Source organism: Chaetura pelagica, unplaced genomic scaffold (assembly GCF_000747805.2).
Source record: "Chaetura pelagica isolate M959 unplaced genomic scaffold, ChaPel_1.0 scaffold49, whole genome shotgun sequence".
In the NCBI taxonomy this organism is placed as follows: domain Eukaryota; kingdom Metazoa; phylum Chordata; class Aves; order Apodiformes; family Apodidae; genus Chaetura; species Chaetura pelagica.
In genome coordinates this window covers 1,817,886-1,843,107 of record NW_009970715.1, presented here as the reverse complement: position 1 = coordinate 1,843,107, position 25,222 = coordinate 1,817,886, and the positions used below count along the sequence as shown (strand labels likewise).

General features: G+C 50.3%; 1 protein-coding gene across 1 annotated transcript in view; it reads left to right on the top strand.

The window, feature by feature from the left end:
* MYBBP1A (MYB binding protein (P160) 1a) overlaps positions 1 to 6,684 on the top strand; it is a 66,889-nt gene extending 60,205 nt beyond the window's left edge. The window contains exons 25-27 of the mRNA XM_010006067.1: positions 3,583 to 3,684; positions 5,000 to 5,124; positions 6,192 to 6,684. Of these exons, the coding sequence (XP_010004369.1) occupies positions 3,583 to 3,684; positions 5,000 to 5,124; positions 6,192 to 6,684 (720 nt within the window). The remainder of the gene's footprint in view (positions 1 to 3,582; positions 3,685 to 4,999; positions 5,125 to 6,191) is intronic.
* Positions 6,685 to 25,222: the final 18,538 nt, after the last annotated feature.

Genomic DNA, 25,222 nt, shown 5'->3' with positions numbered 1-25,222 from the left:
CTGGGGAGCAGTTCCCCAAGGCTGGCCAGCAGCCCCAGTCCAAAGTCTTGGTACTGATGTCACCTGCCAACACAAATCCCATGGAAAGGGGTGCTCCACTGTGCCCACTCCCTGCTAGGGGAGGAGGAGAGTCAAGCAATATTTGCCAGAAGATACCATCTCATGTAATGCATAATGGGGAAGTGATGAGATCAGGATAGTGACACTTAAGCTGCAGGAATTGTACTCAAGTCTCAAAGGAGGCTTGAGTGTGAAGCTGGTGAAAGGTCCGGAGAATAAGCCCTATGAAAAGAGGCTGAGGATTTAGTTTGAAGAAGAGGAGGCTGAGGGAAGGAGACCTCATTGCTCTCTAGAACTACCTGAAAGGAGGTTGTGGGGAGGTGAGAGTTGGGCTCTTCTCTCAAGTGTATCATTCAGGACGAGAGGAAATGGCCTGAAGCTGCACCAGGGGAGGTTTAGACTGGATATTAGAAAGAATTTCTTTATTCAAAGAGTGGCTGGGCACGGGGACAGGCTGGGCCGGGGGGGGGGGGGGGGGAGCCCTGGAAGTGTTTAAAAGAAATACAGATGTAGTGCTTAGGGACATGATTTAAGCACTGAGGAGGTAGATTAGTTTATGGTTGGTAGATTTAAGTTATGGTTGGACTTGATGATCTTCAAAGGTCCTTTCCAACCAGGATGATTCTGTGATTGTGTCTTAACCACCCATCAGAGGTGCTGGTGTTTGGGTGCTTTTGGGAGAAAATGTCTTTGTAGCAGAAGTGAAGGGGAAAAGACACATATTGAGAAATAGTAAGACTTTATCTGAATCCAGCCTCCTTAAAGCAAGTCCATTCTGCTTCTGGAGTAGAGAAAGAAAATGGTGCATTCTGTAGGAATGAATTATCTGCTGCTGTTTTGCTGCTCCTTGGCTTCTCCACCCACCCCCACCCTCTTCCTTTTTCCTTCCTGATCTTTGAGAGCTGTTTAGAAGTGATCCATTTCAGCAGGGAGCTATTTGTTTGCAGATTGTACTGGATTGCTCCTGGCTGTTGATGCTGCTGGGGCTGTGCTTGTGTTTCCAGACTCATGCAAAACGCTGCTTTTAATGTAGTTGCTGAGTCTCACAGCCCTGATGTGCTAGACTGGTGGTATCTGCCATCTCCAGCTGGGCACACCACCCTTTTCCTTCTACAGGTCTGCCCGAATTTGGTTGGGTGCCCCAAACTAGATGTACCTCTCTGTTTCCCAAGCACCTGAAAATTGCAGGCTTCTGATAACCAGCCCCTCAGGGTGGTGTTGTTCAGAGCTTTAGGAGTTTACTGGTGACTTCAGTAGGATTCCTTTCAAACCCATCAAAACATCAGGACAATTCTGGGAAGCAGGGATGGCAGCAAGAACAGACAGAGCCAAGCCAGTGTCATTGAAATGCACTCATCTATCTCCATCACTCATCTGCAGTGAAGAGAAAATGCAATTTATTTTTAACACCTTCTTAATTCTGAAATGTTTGTTATATCCAAGAGATGGAATGACAGCTCATATCACTATGGCTCCTTCTCACAGCATTGCCCTGATTCCTCTTGTTCAGAAGAGGAATTCTGTTCCATACTGATTTCTCTCTCACTGTGAACTTGTACTCAACTTAGCAAAGAAAGAATCTCAACTTAATAGCCTCTCTGAAAGCTACTTGAACCACAAGTAAGGACTGTTAGCTTGGTAATATCTTGTTCTTCAAATTGCAAAGAAAATTGTTATGCAAATCAGCCTTTTTTTCATAATTGATTTGCTTATTGTTATTATTACTACTAATAATTTATTTATTGTGGTAAGCCTAATAAACCAAGTGTGCATGGCCCATGGGGTGCTCCATCCTACATGTGAAGATTTTTCCCCCCCTTCCTCACACACCCTATGTTTGTTTCTCATTCTACCTGAGCTTTTGAGCTGCTGAATTGTGTGACCTTGTAGGTTAATGACAGCTCTGGAATAGAGTTGCAGCCCATCTATCTGTATCAGGAGAGAGTAATGAGCAAGTTATTGATAGTCAGATGAAATTGCAGCATGAATTCTAGCCATGGTGGCTTTCTAAGACAGGGCTTGAGTGGACTGGCCTGCTCAGCAAGTAACTCTATCTTTATTATTTTAAAAAGGTACTCTCAGGATGTGGGGCCTATACAGATAGTAATAATTGCTGTTCCTGCAGATATGTTGTCTGATCTCCCTACTTTTTCTGCTGAAAGTGTTCTTGACACCCCTCTTAACTGGCCATCATTTTTCTGTTGTGGGCATCATTACTGAAGGACCTTTCTTTGAGGAGCTGATTTCTAATTTCTGGATCTGTGAGGATTTTTATTTTATTTGCCAGCTTTTTGCTGATACAGGTGGATAATAGTTTGCTCAAAGACTTTAAAATTAATTCCAATGGAGCAAAAGCAATAGATGGTCTAATGGGATGGATCCATAGAATCATAGAATGGTTTGGGTTGGAAAGGACCTTCAAGATCATCAGGATCCAACTCCCCTGCATGGGCAGGGACACCTCCCACCAGCCCAGGCTGCACAAGCCTCATCCAACCTGCCCCTGAACACTTCCAGGGATGGGGCAGCCACAACCACCTCCCTGGACAACCTGTTCCAGTGTCTCCATCCCCAAGTTTGGTGCAGTTGTGTGTTGCCTGCTGAGGGTACTGAGCCTGCTGTGGACCCTGCTCGTTGGCCGGGTTGGTGCTACTGTCTGCAAGAAGCTTGTCCCTGCAAATCCTCTCCTGTATTAGTGTAATCCCTGCAGGCTGTGGAGCTTGCTGTGGGGTGTGCATCCAGGCAGGAATTCAGCAGGGAAGGAAACAACCATGTAAGCAGGGCCACCAGGAGCAGCTGCAGGCAGAGGATCAGTACCCCTGAGCCCCTGGGTTGCCTCTTTGATCCAGCTGCCTTTTTATGGCTATTTTCTGCCCTTCTCCACTTGTAAATAACTGTGGCTTTTATTTGACCTAGCTTTGGAGTGATTTTCCTCTAAGCCAGACCTTTCAGTGTCTCAGAAACCCTGCAGCACATAAAGGGAACACAAAGAGATGGGATTTTTCTTTTCAGTCGTTTCAGTGAATTTAAGCTTGATTGACAAGCCCTGTTCTAGTGCTGGCAACTGGGATTTCCTGGGCCTAAGTGTTAATGGATTTTTGCATTAGTGCTTTATGTGTAAATCCCAGCCTCTGCAGCTGAGGAGGAGCTGTTGTCCCCCAGGTGAGTCTGTTATCTCCTTGCCTTTCCAGAGGGTGAATATTGTCTTTCTCCAGGAGGCAACAGCACGGCTCCAGTTGTGCTTTAGCTTAGAAACTAAGGAGAGCAACAGGGTTGTGCTTTTGTGATATGCTGGCTTTTATTTTGTCCAGTTGTTTCTTAAATAACCTGGACATCAGTAGCTTCCACCACTTACCCTCCTGAGCATTTCCTGAGTTTGGTGGGTTTGTTTTTTTTTCCAGAGTTATTTTGGTGACAGGTTAATCCCACCAGTTGTTACTCATTTTCTGCTTTCTCCTGAGAAGAGTGATTTGTTTCCCCATTCATGTGTGTTCCTTCTCCACCTCCCCATTTCATTTGCAGAGTTTGAAAACGGTTGGCAAGTGTATTGTGAAGACTGACAAAGAGAAGATTGCCAAGATTTTGGAACTCTTGAACTTCCTTCTCAAAACTGTGAAGGAGCAGGTGAGTCTGTGACCCAACATGTGGTGAAAGACTGTTCTGAACACCACCAGGACCTCTATGAAATGTCACATTTGGATTTTACCTTGTGACTGCTCCATCCCACCTCATTTCTTACCAGAGGTCCCCCTAGAGGGACTGCCCAGCTGAATTTGAGGACAGAAAAGCTCTCATGCCTGAAGATCCATAGCTCTTGTGAGCTGATCTCCAAGAGCTTGTTGAAGGATTTGTGCAGTGTTCCTTAAATGCATGTGGCACCTTCTTTCTTAGAAGGCCTGGGATACAGTGAGGTGGGGTTTGGCCCAGGACATTGCACTGTCCTCTCCACTTAACTCCAGAGATTTTGGTTTCCAGAAACTGAGACTTACTCAGAAGCTTTTTGAGTGTGAGTGAAGCATTTTTCTGTGGCTTTGCTTTCCCTAGTGAAAAATGTCTTTTTTGAACATGAGATTATTTTCTGTAGGTGACAAAGTAAGTGTCCAACATGGTGTTATTTACTGGAGCAAAATAACATGAGCAGAAGAATTGCTGAAGCCCAGTTTCCTACTGACAAGCACTGAGCTCACACCACAGCCTGATTTTTTGTGAAGACCTGATAGAAAAGTGGGTGGAGAAGAGATGTTATTTCCAAAGCTCTTGTAGGAACTGAATAGCCTTGGAAATGTCCCATTCTTTCTGGTTTTACTGAAATGATCCAGTGGGTTATGGAAGCTGTAGAGGCACCTGAGGCAGCACAACTATGTCCTTTAGGAAACAGACTGAAAATGCTGCTGCTTTTCTATTAGATAAGTACAGAGTCATGTGTCTTCTTCCCCCTCCTCCAACCATGGACTGGACACTGGGACAGGTTGCTCAGAGAAGTTGTGGCTGCCCCATCCCTGGAAATGTTCAAGAGCAGGTTGGATGGGGCTTGGAGCAACCTGATCTGGTGCGAGGTGTTCCTGTCCATGCAGGGAGTTGGAACTAAATGGTCCTTAGGGTCTCTTCCAACCCAGACCATTCCATGAATCTGTGATTCAAGGCGAAGAGGACCAAGGAACCTTTTGGTCCCTTTTATGCCAGTACAATTCTAGCTGTTACACTCATTCCTCTCATGCTAGAGACCCAGTTTACAAACCCTGTACCTGATGGGGTGGTGTGATTCACTAGTTTTAGCCCCCAAACTGGTGTTGCAAGTGAGGGCAGCAGCTTGGAGAAGCCAGGCAGGATTGGCTATTCCTGCCATAGTCTTATCCTGAGGATGGCCTGTGCCCTGCTGCTGTGAGTGCCCCTTCTTCTTTCACTCTGCAGATTGTCTGTCTGTTTTTGCCTCTTGCAGGAGCTGCGTGTGAAGTTGACAGAGTTGGAAAAAGTGCTGGTAGCTCTAAACCAGCCAGAAGGGGTTGGGAATTCTCCACGTCTGGACTCTCTGTACTGGAACGTCATGCGTTGGCTGGGTTATACGTACGTATGCTCTGGCACCCTGGCTTCTTGGCCTGCCTGGGGGTCTGCCTGCCTGTCCTGCTTGTCTTCATTGATGGGGGGGAGTTGGAAGAGAAAGGAAGTCACTGAGCTCAGGCTGGGGTTCAGTGGGAGCTCCTGGTGAGGTTGGAATGCTTGTTGTTTTGTTGGTTTGGAACAACGCTGGGCTCACTGTTCCAGGATGGGGAGGACTGTAAGGCATGTCTGATACCTGATGCTGTCTTGCTAGTAGAGGTAAGACAGCTGATTATCCAGGGATTCAGTGCCTGCTTTCAGCCCTCTCAGGTGGTGGCCTGGTTTAAGAGCCATTGCCAAAGTTGCAGATTCCAGGCTAGGATGAGTCCCAAGGCTCCTACCACATCACTCTGGATTGATTCTGCAAGTATGAGGCTGGAGGGAATGACTAGCTGTCCTGGGAAGTGACTGGATACCAGAGAGTGCCTGCCAGGACCTTCAGACCTCTCCAGTGATTTTTGGGCTCCTTTGTGTCTGACTTCCAGGCCTGATGCTTGGGGTGGTGATCTTGCAGCTCTCAAAGCTGGGGAGCATCCAGTGTTCATGCTTTAAGTGCACCTGGGTTGAGTGGCAGCTCTATTTCATTTTTGCTCTAGGGCAAAAAACCAGTGTAGGGTCACTTCCTCCTTTCTCTCAATAGCTTCCAGTTCAAACCAGTCTGTGATTCTTTAAATTGTTACACAGTGGAGGCCTTGCTGGGGCTGTCACCTTGGACAGTCAGTGTCTCAGGAGCTTTGGATGGGGCCACAGGCAGGTGTCCTGGAGAGGGTGGCAGATGGTCTGTAGAATGTGAATTCTCCCTCAAGTCTCCATGTGCCTTCTTCAGTCCTGGTCTGGCTCCTGCTCTTGATTTAACCTCTTCCTGTGCAGACTGATCCCACCTCCAGGGATAACACTCATCCTTACAGCACCTTTCCTGTGCTTCCTGCACCTTCCCTGTGCTTCTGCCTGTCCGTGGGCTGCCCGCAGCACGGATCACACTGCTCTCTGCCTGTAAGCTGAGTTGCTCTTGATTTGTGGCATTCTCTCTGCAGGAAGCCCAAGAAGGAGAAGACAACCCATAAACCTGCACAGGAAGCAGAGAACCTCAAGAGGAAGAAGAAAGGTTTCCTGCCAGAGACCAAGAAGCGCAAGAATCGCAAGAAGGGGCTCCAGGAGAACGGGCTGGCACCAGCAGCTGGTGAGGATGGAGAGCCAGCAGCCTCAGAGGAGCAGTCCCTGGGAACAAACACCCCCAAGCAGAAGAAAGGCCTCAAAAACCAGAGCAGAGGGGTGAGGGAGAACGGGGTGGCAGTGGCAGCTGTGAATGGAGGAGATGCTGTGGCTGACAAAAAGAAGAAGAAGAAAAAGAACAGGAAAAGAAAAGGTGATGGACACCATGAAGCTGAGCAGGCTCCAGCTGCCAAGAAAGCCAAGGGGAGGGTCAGCCAGGAGACCCAGCAGCAGCAAGGCAAGGCCAACCAGCAGAAGCAAGGCAAAGTCAAGAAGAAAAGAAAAGTGAAGAAAGCTCCAGTGCAGGAGGAATAAACTTCATGGACTCACTCAGGCCTCCATGGCTGAGAGGACTATTTTATTATCTTTTATAACTATAATTTTTATGTCCTCCCTGACTTTAAATAAACCTTCCATGATGCTGAGCTTGAAAGCTGCAGGTCTGACTTGTGTGGAAGGTTCAGCCTAGACCACAGGGAGCTTCAGGAGGTCACCCAGTCTCCAGGCTCTGGTAAATGCTCACTCTTTTGTCTGGCAGGGTCCAACAGCTTGTGCTTGGGAGCACAGAGTCTTGTGTCCACTATTTCCTGAGGCTGAAGCAGGAGGTTTGTTTGGAGTTCTTGGGGAGTGGCAGGAGGTGCTGGCACTGCTGAGCTGTGTGGTCAAGCCCTGTGGGAGCTTCCAGGTAACCCCTAAAGGCACATTTCTGTCCTGCCCAGGCCCAGCAGTACTCACAGCTTTTCCAGTCTGGGAGATGCTGACTCTCTTAAATGCCTGGGGTTAAACTGCCTTGCACGTGGCATATTCTGGAGTCAAATCTATCCAATTTGGCCACTCAGGTGTCATCAGCAACTCTCATGACCTGCCTTTCTTGCCTTTTTGTTGCTGGGTGCAGGAGGGGTGATGGCCCCTGTGCTAGCACAGGGACATCAACAAGTCAGTGAAACAATTTAAGTGGTTGATTGTTTTGCTGGTCTGCCTGGCATGCAGGCTCTGGGCAGCCATGCAGGGCACCCGTGAGCAGCAGGATTGCAGCAGAAAGTCACTAGGAAGGTGACTGCTTGGAATTGCAACTGTTTATTTATCCCTAGGCTCCCAGGCCATCACCCCTTTGGAGAGGCCAGGGCCAGGTGTGTTTGGTACCTGGTTGTTGTTGAGAGCTGATCTCAAGGTGGTTGAAACCCTACTCATGTAGTAGTTGCCTCTAAAGCCTCCTCCCTCCTTTGCTTACCCCCACCTGCTGACCACCTTGCTCCTGGAGGCTGGGAGCTGTGGGTTGGTGGCTGGAGGAGGCCCAGGTTCTCTCCTTCCTGCAGAGGAGCTGGGTGCTGTCTCCTCTCAGGAGCAGGTGCTGCTGGCAGGGTGAAGGGACCTGGAGAAAGGCTGTTCCTGCTCCTCAGCTCTTGTCCCACAGGTGGGTTGGTACCACCAGACACAGATGAGAGTGCAGGAAATGTCATGGTGCTTTTGGGGGGCAGTGAGAGGAGAGCTACACAGGGCTGTGTTTGCCCAGAGCTATTTTTCTGCCTTTGCAATGGATCTTTTCCCAAAAGGCACAGAAGTCCCTGGGACACAAGTGCTGGCGGCAACACCAAGTCAGTTGCAGAGCCCTGGTGGGTGCAGCCCTCTTCCCATTGCTGTGTCCCAGCAGGGATCTGGCAGGGTCTGCTGGGCATCCCCAGGAATGCTGGCTCCTCCTGGCAGCAGGGAGGGCTGGAGTCACTGTGCATTCAGCAGAGGACATCCTTCCTGTCCCTGCCATTCCCTTTCTGCCTTCACAGCTGGCCTGGGGGGAGGCAGGGCTGAGGAGCACTGTCCTTGCCTTGGAGGACACAGCCTTTGTCCATCCTGGATGAGCAGGGGTAGGCAGAGCAGACCTGGACTCTGCAAGTCAAGCACCCTTCAGGCACAATTCCTGGCAGGAGGTGAAGGGGAGCTCTGTGAAGTTGCCAAGGTCCCTTCACATGAGATGGGAAGGTTCCAGACACCCTGATGCCCTCCAGCCTCAGCAGGGGTTGCTGGAAGTCACTGGTCCCCAGGCAGGAAAGAGGTTTGGGCTGCAGGTGGGTGGCCAGGGCAATGCAGATCACACCTTCCATGAAGTGGCTGGTGCTGGTGTCTCTGTGCTGCTCTCACACTTGTCTGAGCAGTTTAGGGCTGTGTTTGTCCTGCTGGACCTTTTCTCCTGAGCCACTTAAGAAGCTGAAGGTTGTTGTAGGGTCTTGACTGGCACAGGTGCTGCTGCAGCCTGCAGAAGAGCTGCAGGCCTTTGTTCCCAGCCAGGAGGTGTTGGCAAGTTCTTGTTGCCTGTCTTGGCTCTGAGGGAAGGGGTGACTGGGCTTCACAGGGGGCTGGTGGCACTGGGGATGCTGCCCTGCTCTGACATTTAATTCTGAAAGCTGGTTCATTGCCTCGTTAAAACCTCAATCCCAGCTAAGCCCCTCCAGATGTCTCCTGAGTGATGACTTTTGGTATATTATGCAAATGCAGCATCCAGGAGGCCAGCAGGTCAGGGCCATCTGTGTTTAATGATCCAGAGATGCTCTGGAGGGGAGCAGGGGTTTCAAATCTGAGCACTGGCTTCACTAACAATTTCTTTCCTTCTCTCTGTGCCTGTAAGTAGGACATCCTGCAGCTTTGTACCCTGCAGAACCAAAGGAGAACCAGCAGGCAGGTGTGGTGGGTGGGAAGCAAGGCCAGCACACAGGTATGTGGGAGTGAGAAGACAGTGTTGGAGCCCACTGGGCTGTCTCTTCTGGTGTGCAGCAGCTTGGTTGTGCTGTGGGAGCTGAGCAGGGCTGTGAGCAGGCTGGAGCAGTGCCATGGCCATGTCACACTAGGCTCTCCAGGGTGGATGATGCCCTCTTTTCTGTGGGAACATGAACCTGCTCCTGAGCCTGGCAGGTGAAGCCTTGTCTGTGTTCCCCCCGCCCCAGGCTGGTGGGGTTTCTGCCCCAGAGAACTGCTGACTTGTTTTAAGGCCCAGTTGAGCTTCCCCATCCCTTGCAGGCTCAGAGGTGCAACCCCAGCCAAGCTGCAAAGGAGCAGGAAGTCCTGGTGACAGTTACAGCAAGAGCCTTTCATGTTGCTCTGAGCTGAGCTGCTGCAGGAGGCTGGAGCCTGCACCCCTGCCCGGGGCAGGGCCAGGGCTTTGGCCAGAGGTGGGCAGTGTTTGCTGTGTCTGCTCTTTGTCCCTTGGAGCTGCCAGAATGTGACTGGTGTGAACAGCTGCTCTTGGCTCAACATCTGGCTGGAGGAGCTGGGTGGGGAAGCAAAGGGGGAACCGGCAGAGAGAACATCTGCCCTGCACCCCAGAGCCTCTGCCATGGCCACTGCTGCCAGGTGAGTCCTTGCCACAGGAGTGTGGGCTGGGACCACAGAGGCTGGCTGAGCCCCCCTGGGATGCCTGGCAGGGTCACAGAGCACAGGAGCTCCTGAGGATCAGTTTGTCACCTGGTTCTGGGGGGAGCCCAGGGGAGGGCAAAGCATGAGGCTGAGGCTGTGCCAGCTGCTGTTTGTGAGAGAGGGATGGAGCTGGGCAGTGCCAGATGTCAGCCTGTCTTCATAGCAGAGCTGCTCCAGCCTGGGACAGGCTCAAGATACATCAGGGGAGGCACCTAAAGGACAGGAAACCTGGAAGAATGGTGAGTTGTATTTTTATTTATTTTCTCCCTTTCTCAGGCCAAGGAGAACCTGCCCTCCCCATGTGGTGGAAGCAGGAGGTGATGGTGACACTTCTCTGCTGTCTCTTAACAGAATAATTTATTAAAAGCAGAAGCCCCAAGGTTACAGGGATTGGCTGAAACCATCATGCTGGCACAGCTGGTGCTGGGTTGGCTGGGGCAGTGACTCTCCCAACAGCCTGGCTGTGCTGTGAGGGGTGTCCTGGGTTGGCCCCCCCATGTGGAACCTTGGCCTCCAGCCACCAGCTCACATTATGGCTCCTCTTGGCAGGGGACAGCCTGGCCACAGAGACCCTGCCTCCTGCCTGGCCTTGTTGGCCATCACATGAAGCCACAGACAAGGATGACTCCACTGCTGGTGAGGTAAACGTTGTGTTGTGTGAACTTTTCAAATGCTAAAATGTCAATATTTTGAATGAAACAGCAGCATCTGCCACACAGGCAGTTTTTCCAGGGCCAAGAGGAGGTGGGTGCATTGTGTTGGGTAGCAGTGAAAGGAGGTGCCAGGCAGTCAGGGCTCTGTCCAAAGGTGGCTGGTGCAGCAGGACACTGCAGTGAACCTGTCATCAGCTGGGGGCAGCAGCTCTGGTGTCACAGGGACATGCAGCTCTGGTGGGGGGAGAGGAGCAGTGTAGTCACCCTGTGCAGTGAGGCTGTTGTCTTGTTTGTCAGCCTGAGCTGGCCTTGGGGGGGAAAGGATTTATGGAAAAGGAAGGCAGGTGGAGCAGGAAAGTGTTAGTGGGGGGTGTGTGTGTGTGTGTGTGTAAGGAGTGTGGGTGTGGAAAAAAAAATATAAACAGTGAACAGTGGAGTCACATGAGCAGTTGTTGGTTGATGGAAGCTAAAGCTGCTGAGCCTCAAAGCTGTGCTGCTGGAACATCAGCCTTCCTGGCATTCTGCTTCATGAGGTCGTGCACCCAGCAGGGTCAGGCTGAAGGCCCCTCCATGTGCTGCCAGCAGGGCTGGTTGGTCAGTGACAGCCCCTGTGCTGGCAGGGGGGGCCAGGACACTGCTCTGTGCTGCAGGAACAGCAGCTCAAGGGCAGCCCTGTCGGGGGCAGGAGGGCAGGGGGGGCTGCAGCTCAGCTGGGGCAGCAGAACCAGCCCCTCTGCAGGAGGTGCCCCCTGGCAGGCCCAGGAGCCCTGGAGCAGGGCAGCTTTGGTGTCTACCGTGGTGACCACTTGGGAAGTCATTTCCTGGCTGCTTCCCACCCACCTTCCCAAGCACCCACCCTGTAGATACCAGCTCTTTAGCTTGTGTCCATGAGTCAGCTCAGCCAGGCCTTTGAACTCATGCCTTGCTGCTGTGCAGGGAGGGGACAAAAAGGGGCTGGAGCAGGATCCTGCCTTGTGCCCACCACCAACTCCCTCCCTCCCTGCTCTGATCCTGGGCTGGATCCAGACACCCACCTCAGAAAAGGAGGCTCCAGGAATGCTGGTGTCCAGGTAGGTTCCTTGCCATCCATATCCAAGGAGCTGGTGGCCCTTGGGGCAGCCTTGTCCCAGGGACCAGCCCTTGGGGCAGCAACCACAGCAAGAGGTGACACAGGAAGCCAGGAGGTATGTTTTAAATAACTTTTATTCCTTAATTTACATAAAGGTATATATTTGGCTTATTTCTCTTCTTTATACTCTGAGATTCACAATCAATTGCTCTTAAAAAATAAAATAGTCATTTCCTTCTGAAAGAAATCAGAAAACTATTTTATGTTCCTCCCTTGTATAACAAGAAAATACACATGATCCTCCCATTCATCACGTAGCAGAAGTGATGGGAAGTGCTGGTTGCCAACCAGTGAAGCAGATGGACAAGCAAACAGGTAGGACGGAGGGTGCAGAAACTGTCCAGGGACAGGAACAGTGTTAGAACCCAGGGATGGGGCTTCCATGGCAACACAGGCCCAGTTTCTGACCAGTAATAATGTTCATGTCCAGCCTTGATGTACCTCTGATTGCCTAAATCTGCAGACCCCTGATCTCAGTGACCTGGTTTCCTCTGACAGACCAACTGCCTTTCTAGCAGCCCTAACTCAGCAATTCTGCCCAGCTAAACCAAGGAACACCCCACAAGAAGTGCAGCCTTTCTGCTCCTGGGCCTGCAACAGCTGAAGGAGCAGCAGCATCTGCAGGAGGGGAGAAGGCTGATCCCATTCCCTCCTGTTCCATCTCTGAGCTGTCACAGCTGCTGCTTTGGCTTCCCTCTCCGAGCCTGGAATGGGAGGGAGCAGGGATTCAGGGATTCCTTGGGGTGGAACTGCTGCAGGTTCTCCCCTCTCCCTTACTTGCTGCCTTCCCTCTTTCCTTGTTCCAGAGAAAGCCACAGCAGTGCCCTTTATGTGCACCTTGAGCTGCCTCCTGCCACTGCTGCTCTGACAAGGACAGGGCTTCTCACAGGCAAGTGCATTTACAAAAACACTTAAGTTCCCTTTTAAGTTTAAGGACAACTCTCAATCTCAACTTCAGCAGAAACACTTCCATTTGTTGGCAAGAACTGCTACAGCAGAGTCTTCTCAGAAAAGCAACTTAGGAGATTTGGCTAATCTTTGGTCTCTGAGATGAACTGACTGATTGTTGGGTGGCTTTTTGTTTCTTTTTAAACAGCTTAACAAGGAATTTCTTAATGGGAATCAGAACTTCTTGTGCCTTTAAAGCCCAGTGTTTGGCTCCTGGAGTAGAGAGGCTGTTATTTCCCCTAGGAATGTAAATAGTGGCACGAGGTGGGAAGTGAAGCATTGTTCTGGAGATCTTTGCTTTGTTATTCCTAGCACCCACTTGCTGTTCTCCAGAGGATGCTCAAGCACTCGAGGAAAAGTTCTACTTGTTCAGCCAAACCTTCAAACTAACATTCAGGTGTTTTAGGTGACAGAGCAACCTTTGGAGAAGAACCCTGGGGAGTTTGGTGGGGAGGAAAGGCTCACACTGTGCCCTCCAAACACACCTGCCTGGACAGAGACTGGCTGGGTGGTATTTATTGACCAGTTCCCTGGTAACTGGAATTACCAACCCTCTCCCCTGCAGGGCTCTTAGCTCCTAGCACATCCAGGCAGTGAATGGGAGATAACACCCCAGATTTACTACCAGTACCTTCCTGTGCCTCCAGACAAACCAGCCACAACCAGGACAGCCAGTTTCCAGGCTGAAGTCCCATCCCATCCCAGTTTGGCATTTCCTTTGCTGATTTGTTCCTGCTTGCAGCCCAACTGCAGCTACTTGTTAAACATGAGCACAAGAGCCAGGTGCATTCACCACCTACCTGAGGTGGGTGCTGAACTGGAGGGGAGTATCTAAACTGGGGGAGGCATCTAAAAAAAGAGGGAGTGGGGAGGTGAGTGAGGCAGATCCCTTCTCTGGCAGCCCAGCTCCCCCCAGGGCCCCAGCTCACCTGACACAGCAGGACTTGGGCTGGTGGGGAGCAGTGAAATGGGGCTCTGCTCTATAGACATTTGCTCCTGCACAGGAGCCTAACCCAGCTCCCACACTGGCCTGGTACATGGCAGATCTCAACTGCATCTTCCTCAAGGTAGAAGTGAACAGCTGAGCCCCCAGGAGGAGGCAGGGCTGGGCACACAGGGGTCTGAGCTCTGCTCAGAGGAGACAGGCCTTGGGAATACTGACAGGGGAGACTCAGCACTGACAACATGTATGATATGCATGTAAACAAAGCATGGAGTCACTGGCACAGCTGTATTGCACTACCAGCCCTAGGGAAAGCACTTCAGCCCAAGGGATTTTGGTATTTAAAAAACCTGTGAACCTCCTAGGAAAGGCTGAATTCAGCATCTTGAGCAAACTCTAGAGCCCCAATGGTACTTCTGTCCAAAGTTCTGGGCTTTCTGTAACAACCACCAGCATACCCAGTGCAGTGAAACTCTCTCCTCTGCCCCATTGCCCAGGTGACAGGTCGTTGACCACTGGAAGTTCTCCTGCAGGGTCCTTGCAGGGCCTGGTACCAGGGCACTGAGGTGAGCAGAGCTGTGGACGTTCCTCATGTCTGGATGGTTGCACAGGCAGCTCCAGCTTTTGAATGTTTAAATAAAAACTTTATCTAAATATATATAGATAGATAGATATCTGTCCTCTAATGTCTTCAGCAGAGATAAAGCATCTTATGACATAGTTAAATAAAAAATAATAATCTGACTTGAACCTTTAGTGTTAAAGAAAAGGTGATGTACAGAACAGGTCCCCAACTAGTGCAGTCTCTGGGGGTGGGAGTGCTGACAGGACAGCAGCATTCAGCAGGACAGAAGTTGCCCTTAAGAGGTGTGGACTTTGTTGGCTACAACTAGAACCATATACACAATCTACAGTCACTCACTTGGGCAGCAGGCTGTGGGTCCAGTGGACAGTCACTTTTCATGCTCAGAGGAACTTGTGCATGTCCTTCTGCTCCAGAAGTACTTGTGTTCCAGGCTGCCCTGCTCATCCCCTGCAGGCTGGAGTGGTGGGCTTGATTTGGTGCTGGATAACCCTCCCAGGGTGGTGTGGAGCTGAAGGATCCACTGGTTTCCAGTATGGAAGAGCTCTGAGCTTGAGGTTGGTGTGGTGGGAGCAGGAGTCCACGTGTCATTTCCTTCACTGGCAACTGCAAACAGCAAGGAGAAATGGTGGTTAGGGGGGGTAGGCACAGGAATGGGTTGGTGTGGTGTGTGGTGGGGGAGAGCCAGGAGGCTCCTCCATGCAGGGAGGCTGGCAGAGCTGGACCAGGCTGGAGACAGCACTTTGGGATGCTCTGGAGCCTCTCACTGTGATCCAGGTGAAATCTGCCCTGGGAGGTGAACCAGGAGTCAGGCTCCTGTCCATAGTATTCAAGGGCATTGACCAGGTCTTGTTCATGTCACTTGTGTGGGTACAACTGCTTGTGAAGGGGAACCGTTCAGCAGAGACCAGGGTTAATTTTTGACTGGCTTTAACCCCACCAGTTCCCTGAGGAAAACAGAGGCTGTATCTTGCCCTAAGTTGTCCCTTTTCAAAACTGCTGCCCTTTGTAGAGCCCAGCCTGGGGGGTCAGCAGGTCCCAGTAGCAGAGCTCAGCTCTCAGTCTGGCTACCAAGGCAGAGCAGTCACTGGCCTGTTCCCAGCCTGCAGCTCCTGCTTGAAGAGCAACTTCAGCACAGCCAGTGCCTGCTGAGACACCACTTGTGCCTGCTGTGGCCTTGCCCAGCAGGTTTCCTGGGTACTGTGGCAAGGATCACCAGTTCCCTTGCTGCAGGATTTCCTCATTGAGCTTCTCTGCTCCATTTTCCGCAGGAAATTGCCCCTGACCTTAGAGAACAGTGACTGCTGGGTTGTAGAAGTCCCTGGAACCATGACCTGGCTCCTCTCAACCTGCACAAAACTGGACCAAAAGCTCAGGAGGTACATTGAAAACCCTCAGGTGTAAACAGGAGCCAAGTGTTTTACAAGGCAAGTCTCAGGATCACCACCTGGGCTTTGCTTCCAGATTGTTGAGGCTTGTTGTTGGTTTTTTTTTAAGAAACAAACAAGCAACAAACCAACCAAAAACTGCCTAAAAGCTGCTACTAAATGCCAATCTGTCAAAGCACATCCAGCCCAGAGCCTGCAAGGCACAGGCAGGCCCAGTATATCCTGAGCCTAGCCCAGAATATACTCTGTGGAAACAACACATCTGCTGTACTAGAGATTGTGTTAAATCTTTTCCCCAAAAGGCCATTTTTATATTGAGCTCTGATTTTATGATTAGTCTTTCAATGCATTTAATTTATGGGAGAGAAATCTCCTCTTCAAGAGCTTGCTTTAATTAATTTTGGCTGCAGTAAAATGCCAGGAAGTGTTTCTCAATGGTTGCAGCTCTGAGCTGCAGGGCTGGGACTGGTGGGGTGGGGGTGATAAGACTGGCCAGAGGGGAGAAGGAAGGGCAGTGGGAGTGGGGCTGTCCCTGTGGGACCCTGCCCAGGCCTCAGCCCTGTCACCCTGGGTCAGGGGTTGCAGTGGGGACAGTCCCAGCAGCTTCATGCATTGCCAGGAACTTTGCTGTAGAAAATTTGGAATCACAGAATCCCAGGGGTTGGAAGGGACCTGGAAAGCTCCCCCAGCCCAACCCCCCTGCCAGAGCAGGGGCACCCAGAGCACATCACACAGGAACGTGGCCAGGGGGGTTGGAATGTCTCCAGAGAAGGAGACTCCACAGCCTCTCTGGGCAGCCTGGCCCAGGGCTCTGGCACTCTCACAGCAAAGAAGTTCTTCCTGAGATTCACATGGAACCTCCTGTGCTCCAGTTTGCACCCACTGCCCCTTGTCCTATCACTGGACATCACTGCACAAAGCCTGGCTCTGTCCTCCTGACACTGCCCTGAACAGATTTGTGCCAATGGATGAGGTGGCCCCTCAGTCTCCTCTTCTCCAAGCCCAACAGACCCAGCTCCCTCAGCCTTTCCTCAGCAGGGAGATGTTCCCCTCCCTCCAGCATCTCTGTGGCTCTGCCCTGGACTCTTCCCAGCAGTTCCCTGTCCTTCTGGAACTGAGGGGCCCAGAACTGGGCACAACATTCCAGATGTGGCCTCACCAAGGCAGAACAGAGGGGGAGGAGAACCTCCCTTGCCCTACTAACCACTGACTACAATATGCCAGGAATGGTCATTTGATAGTTGAACCAAGAGCAACTCAGAACAGGTTTTATGGACACAAAGCAAACACTGGCCTTGGACAGTCACCTTTTGGTGGAGTCACAGGGGTTGCATGGCCTGATCTGCTCAAGGAAAGGAGCAGCAGGTTTCTGGAAGCAGCTCTGTGAAACACAGGACACTTAAGGTGACCCCTGGTTTTCCTGTTCTTGATTTGCTCCAATTTGAGGGTCGGAAAAGTGCAGGCCGTGCCTGTGTAAAGGGACCTTCTTTCCAACTTATAAGGAAATAAATGGGTTGACAGGGGTTTTGGAGTGGATGGGTAGTTTGAAACCAGTTGCTGGTTTAGGTCACTCACCATCTCAGACTTTCACAGAAGCTGGTGGCATCACAAATTGATTCACCCTGGTGGAAGGAAAACAAAAGTGACACATGAGAGCTGCAATTAGTCAAGAAACAGGCTCCTGAAAACATCCCAGCCCATTAAATCCAAGTTCCTGTTGCTTAACAGGTTCTAAAGAGCTAGGACTGGAAGAACTGCCCTGCACAATGGAATGGAACTGAAACCCTTTCACAGAGGTATCTGGCAGCAATTCCCACAATTGCTGGAACATGCCAAGTAACGTTGCTGACACTAATTGACAAGGATTTGGGAAGGTCCCAAAGGCAATTCAGATGTAGCAGTTCTTTTCCCTGAGCCAGTAACAAGAGTGTTTGTGCAGCAGCTGTTGACTGGTGTCCTTCAGCCTGACAGCATCAGGGTAAACAGTCACCACTGATCAAAATTAAATGAAGAATAGAAAAAAACAACAAAAGGAGCTGTCTTTCAGTTCTCAGCTCCTGAAGACCTGCTGCTGTTCCAGACATCTGCTCCCAAGTGATGGATGGAGGCCAGTGGGGACTGCAGTGTCCCCAGGCAGCTGCTCTCAGCAGCCTCCTGTCCTGTCCCTCCTGCTGCTGGGGCTGCTCTGGGGTACCCAGGGACAGGCAGAGTTTGACAGAGTTCTTCCCTTAGACCTGCTCCTTCCCTGTGCAGTTCAGCCTTCCTCCTCCTCACCAGGTCCCCTCTCCTCTCTTCCCACACCCTTCATGCCTTCCCAGGCTGTGGTTCCTCAGGGATAGGAGCAATTCTTTCCACAGCCTGAGCTCAGCAGGGCCTGCATGAGCTGCAGAATCACAAGTCACCCTTGGACTCAAGGACCTTTGGGACTTGTTTTCCATCTGGGATGCTCCCTCACCTCTGGGAGAACACCTGAATTCTTAGTCAGGACACTGGGAAGCCCCCAGCTCACCTGTGCCACCTCTGAGTGGTTTTACCCAACCACGCTCCAGCTGTGCTCCAAGAGAGGACAACATCTGAGTGACAAAGCAAGAGTCTTCTCCTACCATTTGGTTGTGTTGACTTCAAGCAACAACTAACCCAGACCAGCAGTGTTTACACCTGCAAGGACAGCTGCTTTCTGTAGCAAGAAAGACTTGGGCAGGTTTACAGGGCAGGTCACAGAAACCTTAATCACATGAAGTCCAACCAAGAACCTCTCAGTGAAAGATCATTTTCCTTTGGAAAATGCCAGTTCATTAAAAATCCTCCATGGGTCCTCACCAGCCTTCACACCTGACCCAGGACACTCCTTGTTGTTACAAAGGCAGGATTCAGACACATATCCCAGGCTAAGAATCAATTAGGGGACACCTTGCCAGAAATCTCTGCATCAGGAATTGGCCCAGTTCATCCCACAGTTCCTTAACTTCACACCAACCTCACTGACAATTTGTCTCCCAGATGCAGAGAGGCCTCTGTGCCTTTTCTGTCTTTCCAGGCTGGAAACTGGAATGGTTTTGATGCAGGAGCTGACCCACGTTTCTTTGCAGAACTGCCACTCTTGGAAACCCAACTGCCTTGGATCTTGCACTGAGCTGACCATGGGAACTGCTTTAACTACCAGAGAAGATGGTACCTTGTGATGCCACCTTCAGCTTTAGAAGCAGAAAACTGGCACGAAGTTGCCACAGAGCACTAAAACTGGGTGTTTGAAAGGCATGGCCCTTAACCTGTCATTCATCTCACATTTTTACAAGATACAGAATATCTACAGAAACGGTCAGCCTTGCCATTACTTCCTCTCCAGGACACAGAACCCACCTGCAGCACTGACAGATGAACCACAAACACACACACACCCCACTTCCCTACTTACATTCCCCATCGTTCAGCCTCCTCTGGGATAAAATGTACCCCCCGCCCCCCATCAGTAATTATGTTGTCCCCGAGTCATGAGAGTTACTTGTTCTTTGCATTTTAACACATTTCTCTCAACTTCAGCTTTATCTCTGTTTTCCAGATGGGAACAGAGGCCTAGAGGGGCTCATCTTCAAATGCATTTACAAGATTTCATGGGAAATCAGACCCTACGTGACTGGAGAACCTGCTGGGGAGAGAAGTGACTCCCAGGGATCCCAGAAGAAGGTACTGAGCAGCAGAGGGAATTGAAACAGCCTCCCCAATTTTGGACAGTGCAGTCTCTGAAGTCTCTGAAGCACCATCTTGTGAACAGTGGTCACTGGCTTCTGCACAGCCTGACCAGGCTCAGCAGCTCAGCTCTGCAATTTTCATGTATTTTTAAAACAAAACCACTAGTAATAAATTTGAGACTGTCTCAGGTGCTGAAACGTAGTACATGGACTTAAGCTAACAAGGCTGAAGAACATCTAAATCCCTCTTGAAGTCCCACTTCCCTTTCTAATAACTCCAGCCCCACACTGAATAGATTGTGGCTTCTGATTTGGTGATAACTGCTGACTGAACGTGGGTTCCTAAATGGTTCTGTTTTCTCAAGACTTTTCTCAAGATTGTGAATGTTTTCATTCCTTGAAGAGAGCAGGGTGGGAACCACTCTGTTGTTTCCTGAGGGGGGAGGAAACTTACCCAAATTGCCTTTCAAGAACAGAAGCTGCACAACATTTTTGGTTGCTTTTTTGTGGGCCCCTCCAGCAGTTAAAAAAATGTGCCTGACTCCTCCTAACCCCATCATTTCCTCTCCTGTCAAACCTAAATATTTCTCCTAGATCCTATCAAACCATTTCCATGTAATGTGACAGCATCTATAATTCTGAAGCATTTATAAGACTGTCTGTTTAATATTAAACTACATGCTCTGGAGCTGTTAAATATTTATACCATGTAAAATGGGTCTAATTTCACAAGCAGCTCAGCTGGCTGGAGAACTGCAGAAGAGAAAGGAGATTAACTGAAGATACCAGATGACTGGCCAGGATCTTTTACAGGTCAGCTGTCCCCTACTTCATTTGAGGAACTGTGCTGAGATCCTTCTCCAAATGCCCTGTCCCTTTCAATCCACCAAGCCAACAGACCCTGGGGATGACAGGTTGCCCTACAGCCAGCACTGTTCTGGGACGTGGTGTTGGGTTGATGGTTGGACTTGATGCTGCTCTTTTCCAACCTAAAGGATTCCCTGATTTCAGTGCTGTGCAGTTCCCAGCACAATCTGGGCCCCCTGAGGCATTTGAGAAAGTTTTTGCTGCCCACCTCCAATCCAAGAGTGATCTGCTCCACCCTGTGCCACTGAGAACAAAACCCAGATCTCCCTTCTCACCTGGAGCTCCAGCTGCCCCAACAGCAGAGGGTGGTGAGAAGCAGAGCCAGGGTCTCTGTCCCACTGACTGTCCATAAGACACAAGCTGCCAAATGTCTCAGCTCCATGGAGGTGTCAGCTCTGTTGAGGAGCTCCAGCACGTAGCAGGACACACCTCAGCACCTGCAGCACCATCGTGCACAAGACTCCACAAGATGGTCTGAGCTCAGATAAAGCTTTTGTGGATGCTGCCAACACCATTGCAGGCTGCTTCCCACATCAATAAAACAACACACACATTTCAGGAGCTTCCCCAAAGCCCTGTTTCCTTGCTGTCTAAACAAGTCAGGCTCTGGTGTTTGTAACAGAGGCATATTAGGAAATAATGTCCTAATTTTTACAGCCTGTTGTACTTAACATCAGTTAACTTTTACAACCAACAATAAAATGCCCTGGTAGGGTCTTTCTAGCTGGCAAATAACTCATTTTTTACTAGGAAGGGTTTGTTCAGCAGACAAGAGTGTTGGGGCTAGAGGGGCAGCAAGATCAGTGCACATAGCAGCAACTCCAGCTTGTGTTTAAGGATCATAGAATCATGGAATGATTTGGGTTGGAAAGGAGCTTAAATATCAACTAGATCCAACCCCCCCTGCATGGGCAGGGACACCTCCCACCAGCCCAGGTTGCTCCAAGCCCCATCCAACCTGCCCTTCAACACTGCCAGGGATGGGGCAGCCACAGCTTCCCTGGGCAACCTGGGCCAGGGTCTCACCACCCTCACACTCAAGAATTTCCTTCTCCTGTCTGATCTAAATCTATCCTCTAGTTTTAAGCCATTTCCCCTTGTCCTCTCACTACAAGTAAAAAGTCTCTCCCCAGGTTTCCTGGAGCCCTTTCAGATCCTTCTCCTTTCATCTCACCAGAGATAATTCTGTGTTTCTGGAGGACTCTGCAATAGCTGCAAAGTGCCTGTGTCTGCTGCAGTGCTCCAGGAAGGGATCCCAGAATTATTATGGGCTAGGAGAGCTGGGGTCATCTGGGTTTCTTGATCTCCAAATGCACACAAACTCAGGTGAGTTACAATCCTAGGGCACAATTTATGCTGCCACTGGTCTCCCTGACACCAACCAGAGCCAAAGGTAATTGCAGCTGGAAGGAGGACAGAGCTCACTAAGGCAAAGGAGATTAAAATGGGCTGAGGCACAGGCCAGGTCCTCTCTCTGCACAAGAACCACCTCATTTATGAGCTGGGGTTCAGAAAGGGAGAAGTGTCAGGGAAGGGCACGTTCCACATCCTGGGCTCACTTCATCCACCACCTTTGTTACTGCAGGGGTCAAGTGCATTAGATAAATCCCTGCTGAAGCCAAAACACATTAACATTTTAGTAAACAAAGGCAGGAAAGGGACACAGGTTGACAGACCATCCCAGCCCTGTTTCCCATCACTGACAAGAGGCTGCCAACACCCTCAGAGTCAGAGGAAATGAAGCTTATTGCAGTTGGCCAGCAGTGCAGGTAACACAGGTAACACAGGACCAGGAAACACCTTAAAAACACAACCACCCACCCCTCACCCATGATCACACCTCATTTGTACTCTACACAAGCTGGTCATTCACCACCTGGGGATTTTTAGCTGCAATTCTCTGGGCTTTTATCACATTTCCCTTGAGGACTCTGAATCCAACTCCTTCACACACCCTGAGTTCACACTAAGCCAACAGGGCCACACACCTGGGCACCCTGGTGATGCAAAGATTCCTGCCTCTGGAACAAGTCCAACAAGTCCATGGTTGTTCTGCTTTCTCTTTTTGCTGTGCTCACTGCAGAAGCCAAACCCAGCTGCCTTGCCTGCTGCAGAGTCCTGCTGCAAAGTCCTGCTGCAGCCTGGCTCTCCACCACACTGGGGGACACCATCCTGGTCCCACCTTTTTGCCAGACACTTGACAAAGAGCAAACCCACCAGGCTGGAGACTCCAGTTCCAGTGGGTACCCTTCATTATACAGAGTTTTTCATCAAGCAGTGCAGAATGGAAATATATTCACCATTCCTGACCTCCAGTAACTAAAGTTGCCATGTCCACAACTCACTGTAGCTGCTCTGTGGTGTGACCCAAGACACTGGGCAGCAGGTGGTGTGACCTAATGCAAATATAGACACACCCTTAGAGCCACTTTCTGCAGAGTCACTGCAACCTTTCCACACATGTTCTGTGTAAACAATTGGAAACCATCCCCACTCCAGCTCCTCCACTAAGTTCTGAATAAAGAACTGGAGTGAGAAAGTTAACCACTACAGTCACCAGGTGGAAGGAGATGGCTTTGGTTCCCCCTCTCCAAGAGTTCTGCTGGGATGCTGAACTAACTGCTGGCTGCACTTGTGCCTCCACCTCCTTCAAAAATAACTGCAGAACATTTCACCTTAGTACAAAGATTCTGAGCAGGGGGTAAGAGCAGCCCAAGCAAGGGCAGCCCCAGAGAGCATGTCCTGCTTTGTCTGAACTCAGGCTGGTTTGAGAGTTAAGGCTTTGGGACAAGACCCTCAGGATGAACACCATGGATTAGTGCAGGAACTCAGGGCTTGGATTTGAAGCTCCTCAGGATGCTGCAGCTGAAAGCAGTGGCTGAGAGTGAGGATGCATGAGAGGTGAGCAATAATCCATCAACCTAGAAAGATCCCAGGGAGTGGTACAGGGACAGACACAGCTAAAAATAGGCAAGAAACTGAGCTTCCTGATGCATCCTGACAAGGTTCCTCCAGCCTCCCAGGAGCAGGGTCTGTTTGATGAAGCTGAGGTCAGTTTGCTAAAGGAAAAAGATGCTAAGCAGAACACTTGACTACATTTCACAAGGAATCAGGCAGAGGAGTGAGTGGCTCTCACTGGAGCAGGAAGCCATGGCTTAACAGCTCTGCTGGCTGCTTCTGCTCACTTATTTCCACCCAGAGAAGAAGCCTGGGGCTTGTGTACACCTGAAGCCCTCCAAAGCATGGCCCAAACAGGGCTGGGCTGGGTGCAGCCCTCCTGGCACCCATGGTGCCCCACCAGCTGCACCAAAGAAATTCACTGGCTTAAATCCCCTTTTTTTCCCTGCACATCAGTGGGTTTAGAGAACAGAGCCTGATAATCATGTCCAGCAAATACAGTTTTACCTCCTCAGTTCAGCACAGCCCCTTAAAGCTGCACAGGCTCTGTGGGCATTTCCCATCTGTTCATTTAATCTAGATGCTGAGCATATTTGCCTCCAGAGGAAGAAACTGAGGTCAGCTTCTGGTTTTCCTCTGTTGCAGGTCTTGACAGAGGAGAAAACAGCCATAAAGAAAAAAAAAAAAAATCAATAACCTTCCCTTCTGTTTGTCCAGGCAGCTGCAACAGAGGAGACCTGGAGCAGTTCCAGCACTCTCTAGGTACCAAGGGCTTGGGTAGACAGGAACTCTGGGGACAAGGCTGCCTTCCTGTTCTGCCAGGGGCTCCTGATGTTAGTGAAGATGGGGGTCTCTGCAGCCCTCAAAACTTTGTGTCTGAGTCTGTCCCTCTATGGGTGATTCTGCCAGACAGGCTGAGGATTAAGGTGGTGGGATTGTTAGTGTCATGGAGGATGTGGGTAACACCACACTCTCATGTCCACTGAAATAATGGAGGGAAGAGGAAGAGGAGGGTCTTGCTTTTTTCTTTGGCAGGATTGAATGGAAAAGGGGACAAAACATGACATAGGAATGATCAGGAAGTACAAACCAGGCTCTGGTGTGACCTAATGCAAATATAGACACACCCTTAGAGCCACTTTCTGCAGAGTCACTGCAACCTTTCCACACATGTTCTGTGTAAACAATTGGAAACCATCCCCACTCCAGCTCCTCCACTAAGTTCTGAATAAAGAACTGGAGTGAGAAAGTTAACCACTACAGTCACCAGGTGGAAGGAGATGGCTTTGGTTCCCCCTCTCCAAGAGTTCTGCTGGGATGCTGAACTAACTGCTGGCTGCACTTGTGCCTCCACCTCCTTCAAAAATAACTGCAGAACATTTCACCTTAGTACAAAGATTCTGAGCAGGGGGTAAGAGCAGCCCAAGCAAGGGCAGCCCCAGAGAGCATGTCCTGCTTTGTCTGAACTCAGGCTGGTTTGAGAGTTAAGGCTTTGGGACAAGACCCTCAGGATGAACACCATGGATTAGTGCAGGAACTCAGGGCTTGGATTTGAAGCTCCTCAGGATGCTGCAGCTGAAAGCAGTGGCTGAGAGTGAGGATGCATGAGAGGTGAGCAATAATCCATCAACCTAGAAAGATCCCAGGGAGTGGTACAGGGACAGACACAGCTAAAAATAGGCAAGAAACTGAGCTTCCTGATGCATCCTGACAAGGTTCCTCCAGCCTCCCAGGAGCAGGGTCTGTTTGATGAAGCTGAGGTCAGTTTGCTAAAGGAAAAAGATGCTAAGCAGAACACTTGACTACATTTCACAAGGAATCAGGCAGAGGAGTGAGTGGCTCTCACTGGAGCAGGAAGCCATGGCTTAACAGCTCTGCTGGCTGCTTCTGCTCACTTATTTCCACCCAGAGAAGAAGCCTGGGGCTTGTGTACACCTGAAGCCCTCCAAAGCATGGCCCAAACAGGGCTGGGCTGGGTGCAGCCCTCCTGGCACCCATGGTGCCCCACCAGCTGCACCAAAGAAATTCACTGGCTTAAATCCCCTTTTTTTCCCTGCACATCAGTGGGTTTAGAGAACAGAGCCTGATAATCATGTCCAGCAAATACAGTTTTACCTCCTCAGTTCAGCACAGCCCCTTAAAGCTGCACAGGCTCTGTGGGCATTTCCCATCTGTTCATTTAATCTAGATGCTGAGCATATTTGCCTCCAGAGGAAGAAACTGAGGTCAGCTTCTGGTTTTCCTCTGTTGCAGGTCTTGACAGAGGAGAAAACAGCCATAAAGAAAAAAAAAAAAATCAATAACCTTCCCTTCTGTTTGTCCAGGCAGCTGCAACAGAGGAGACCTGGAG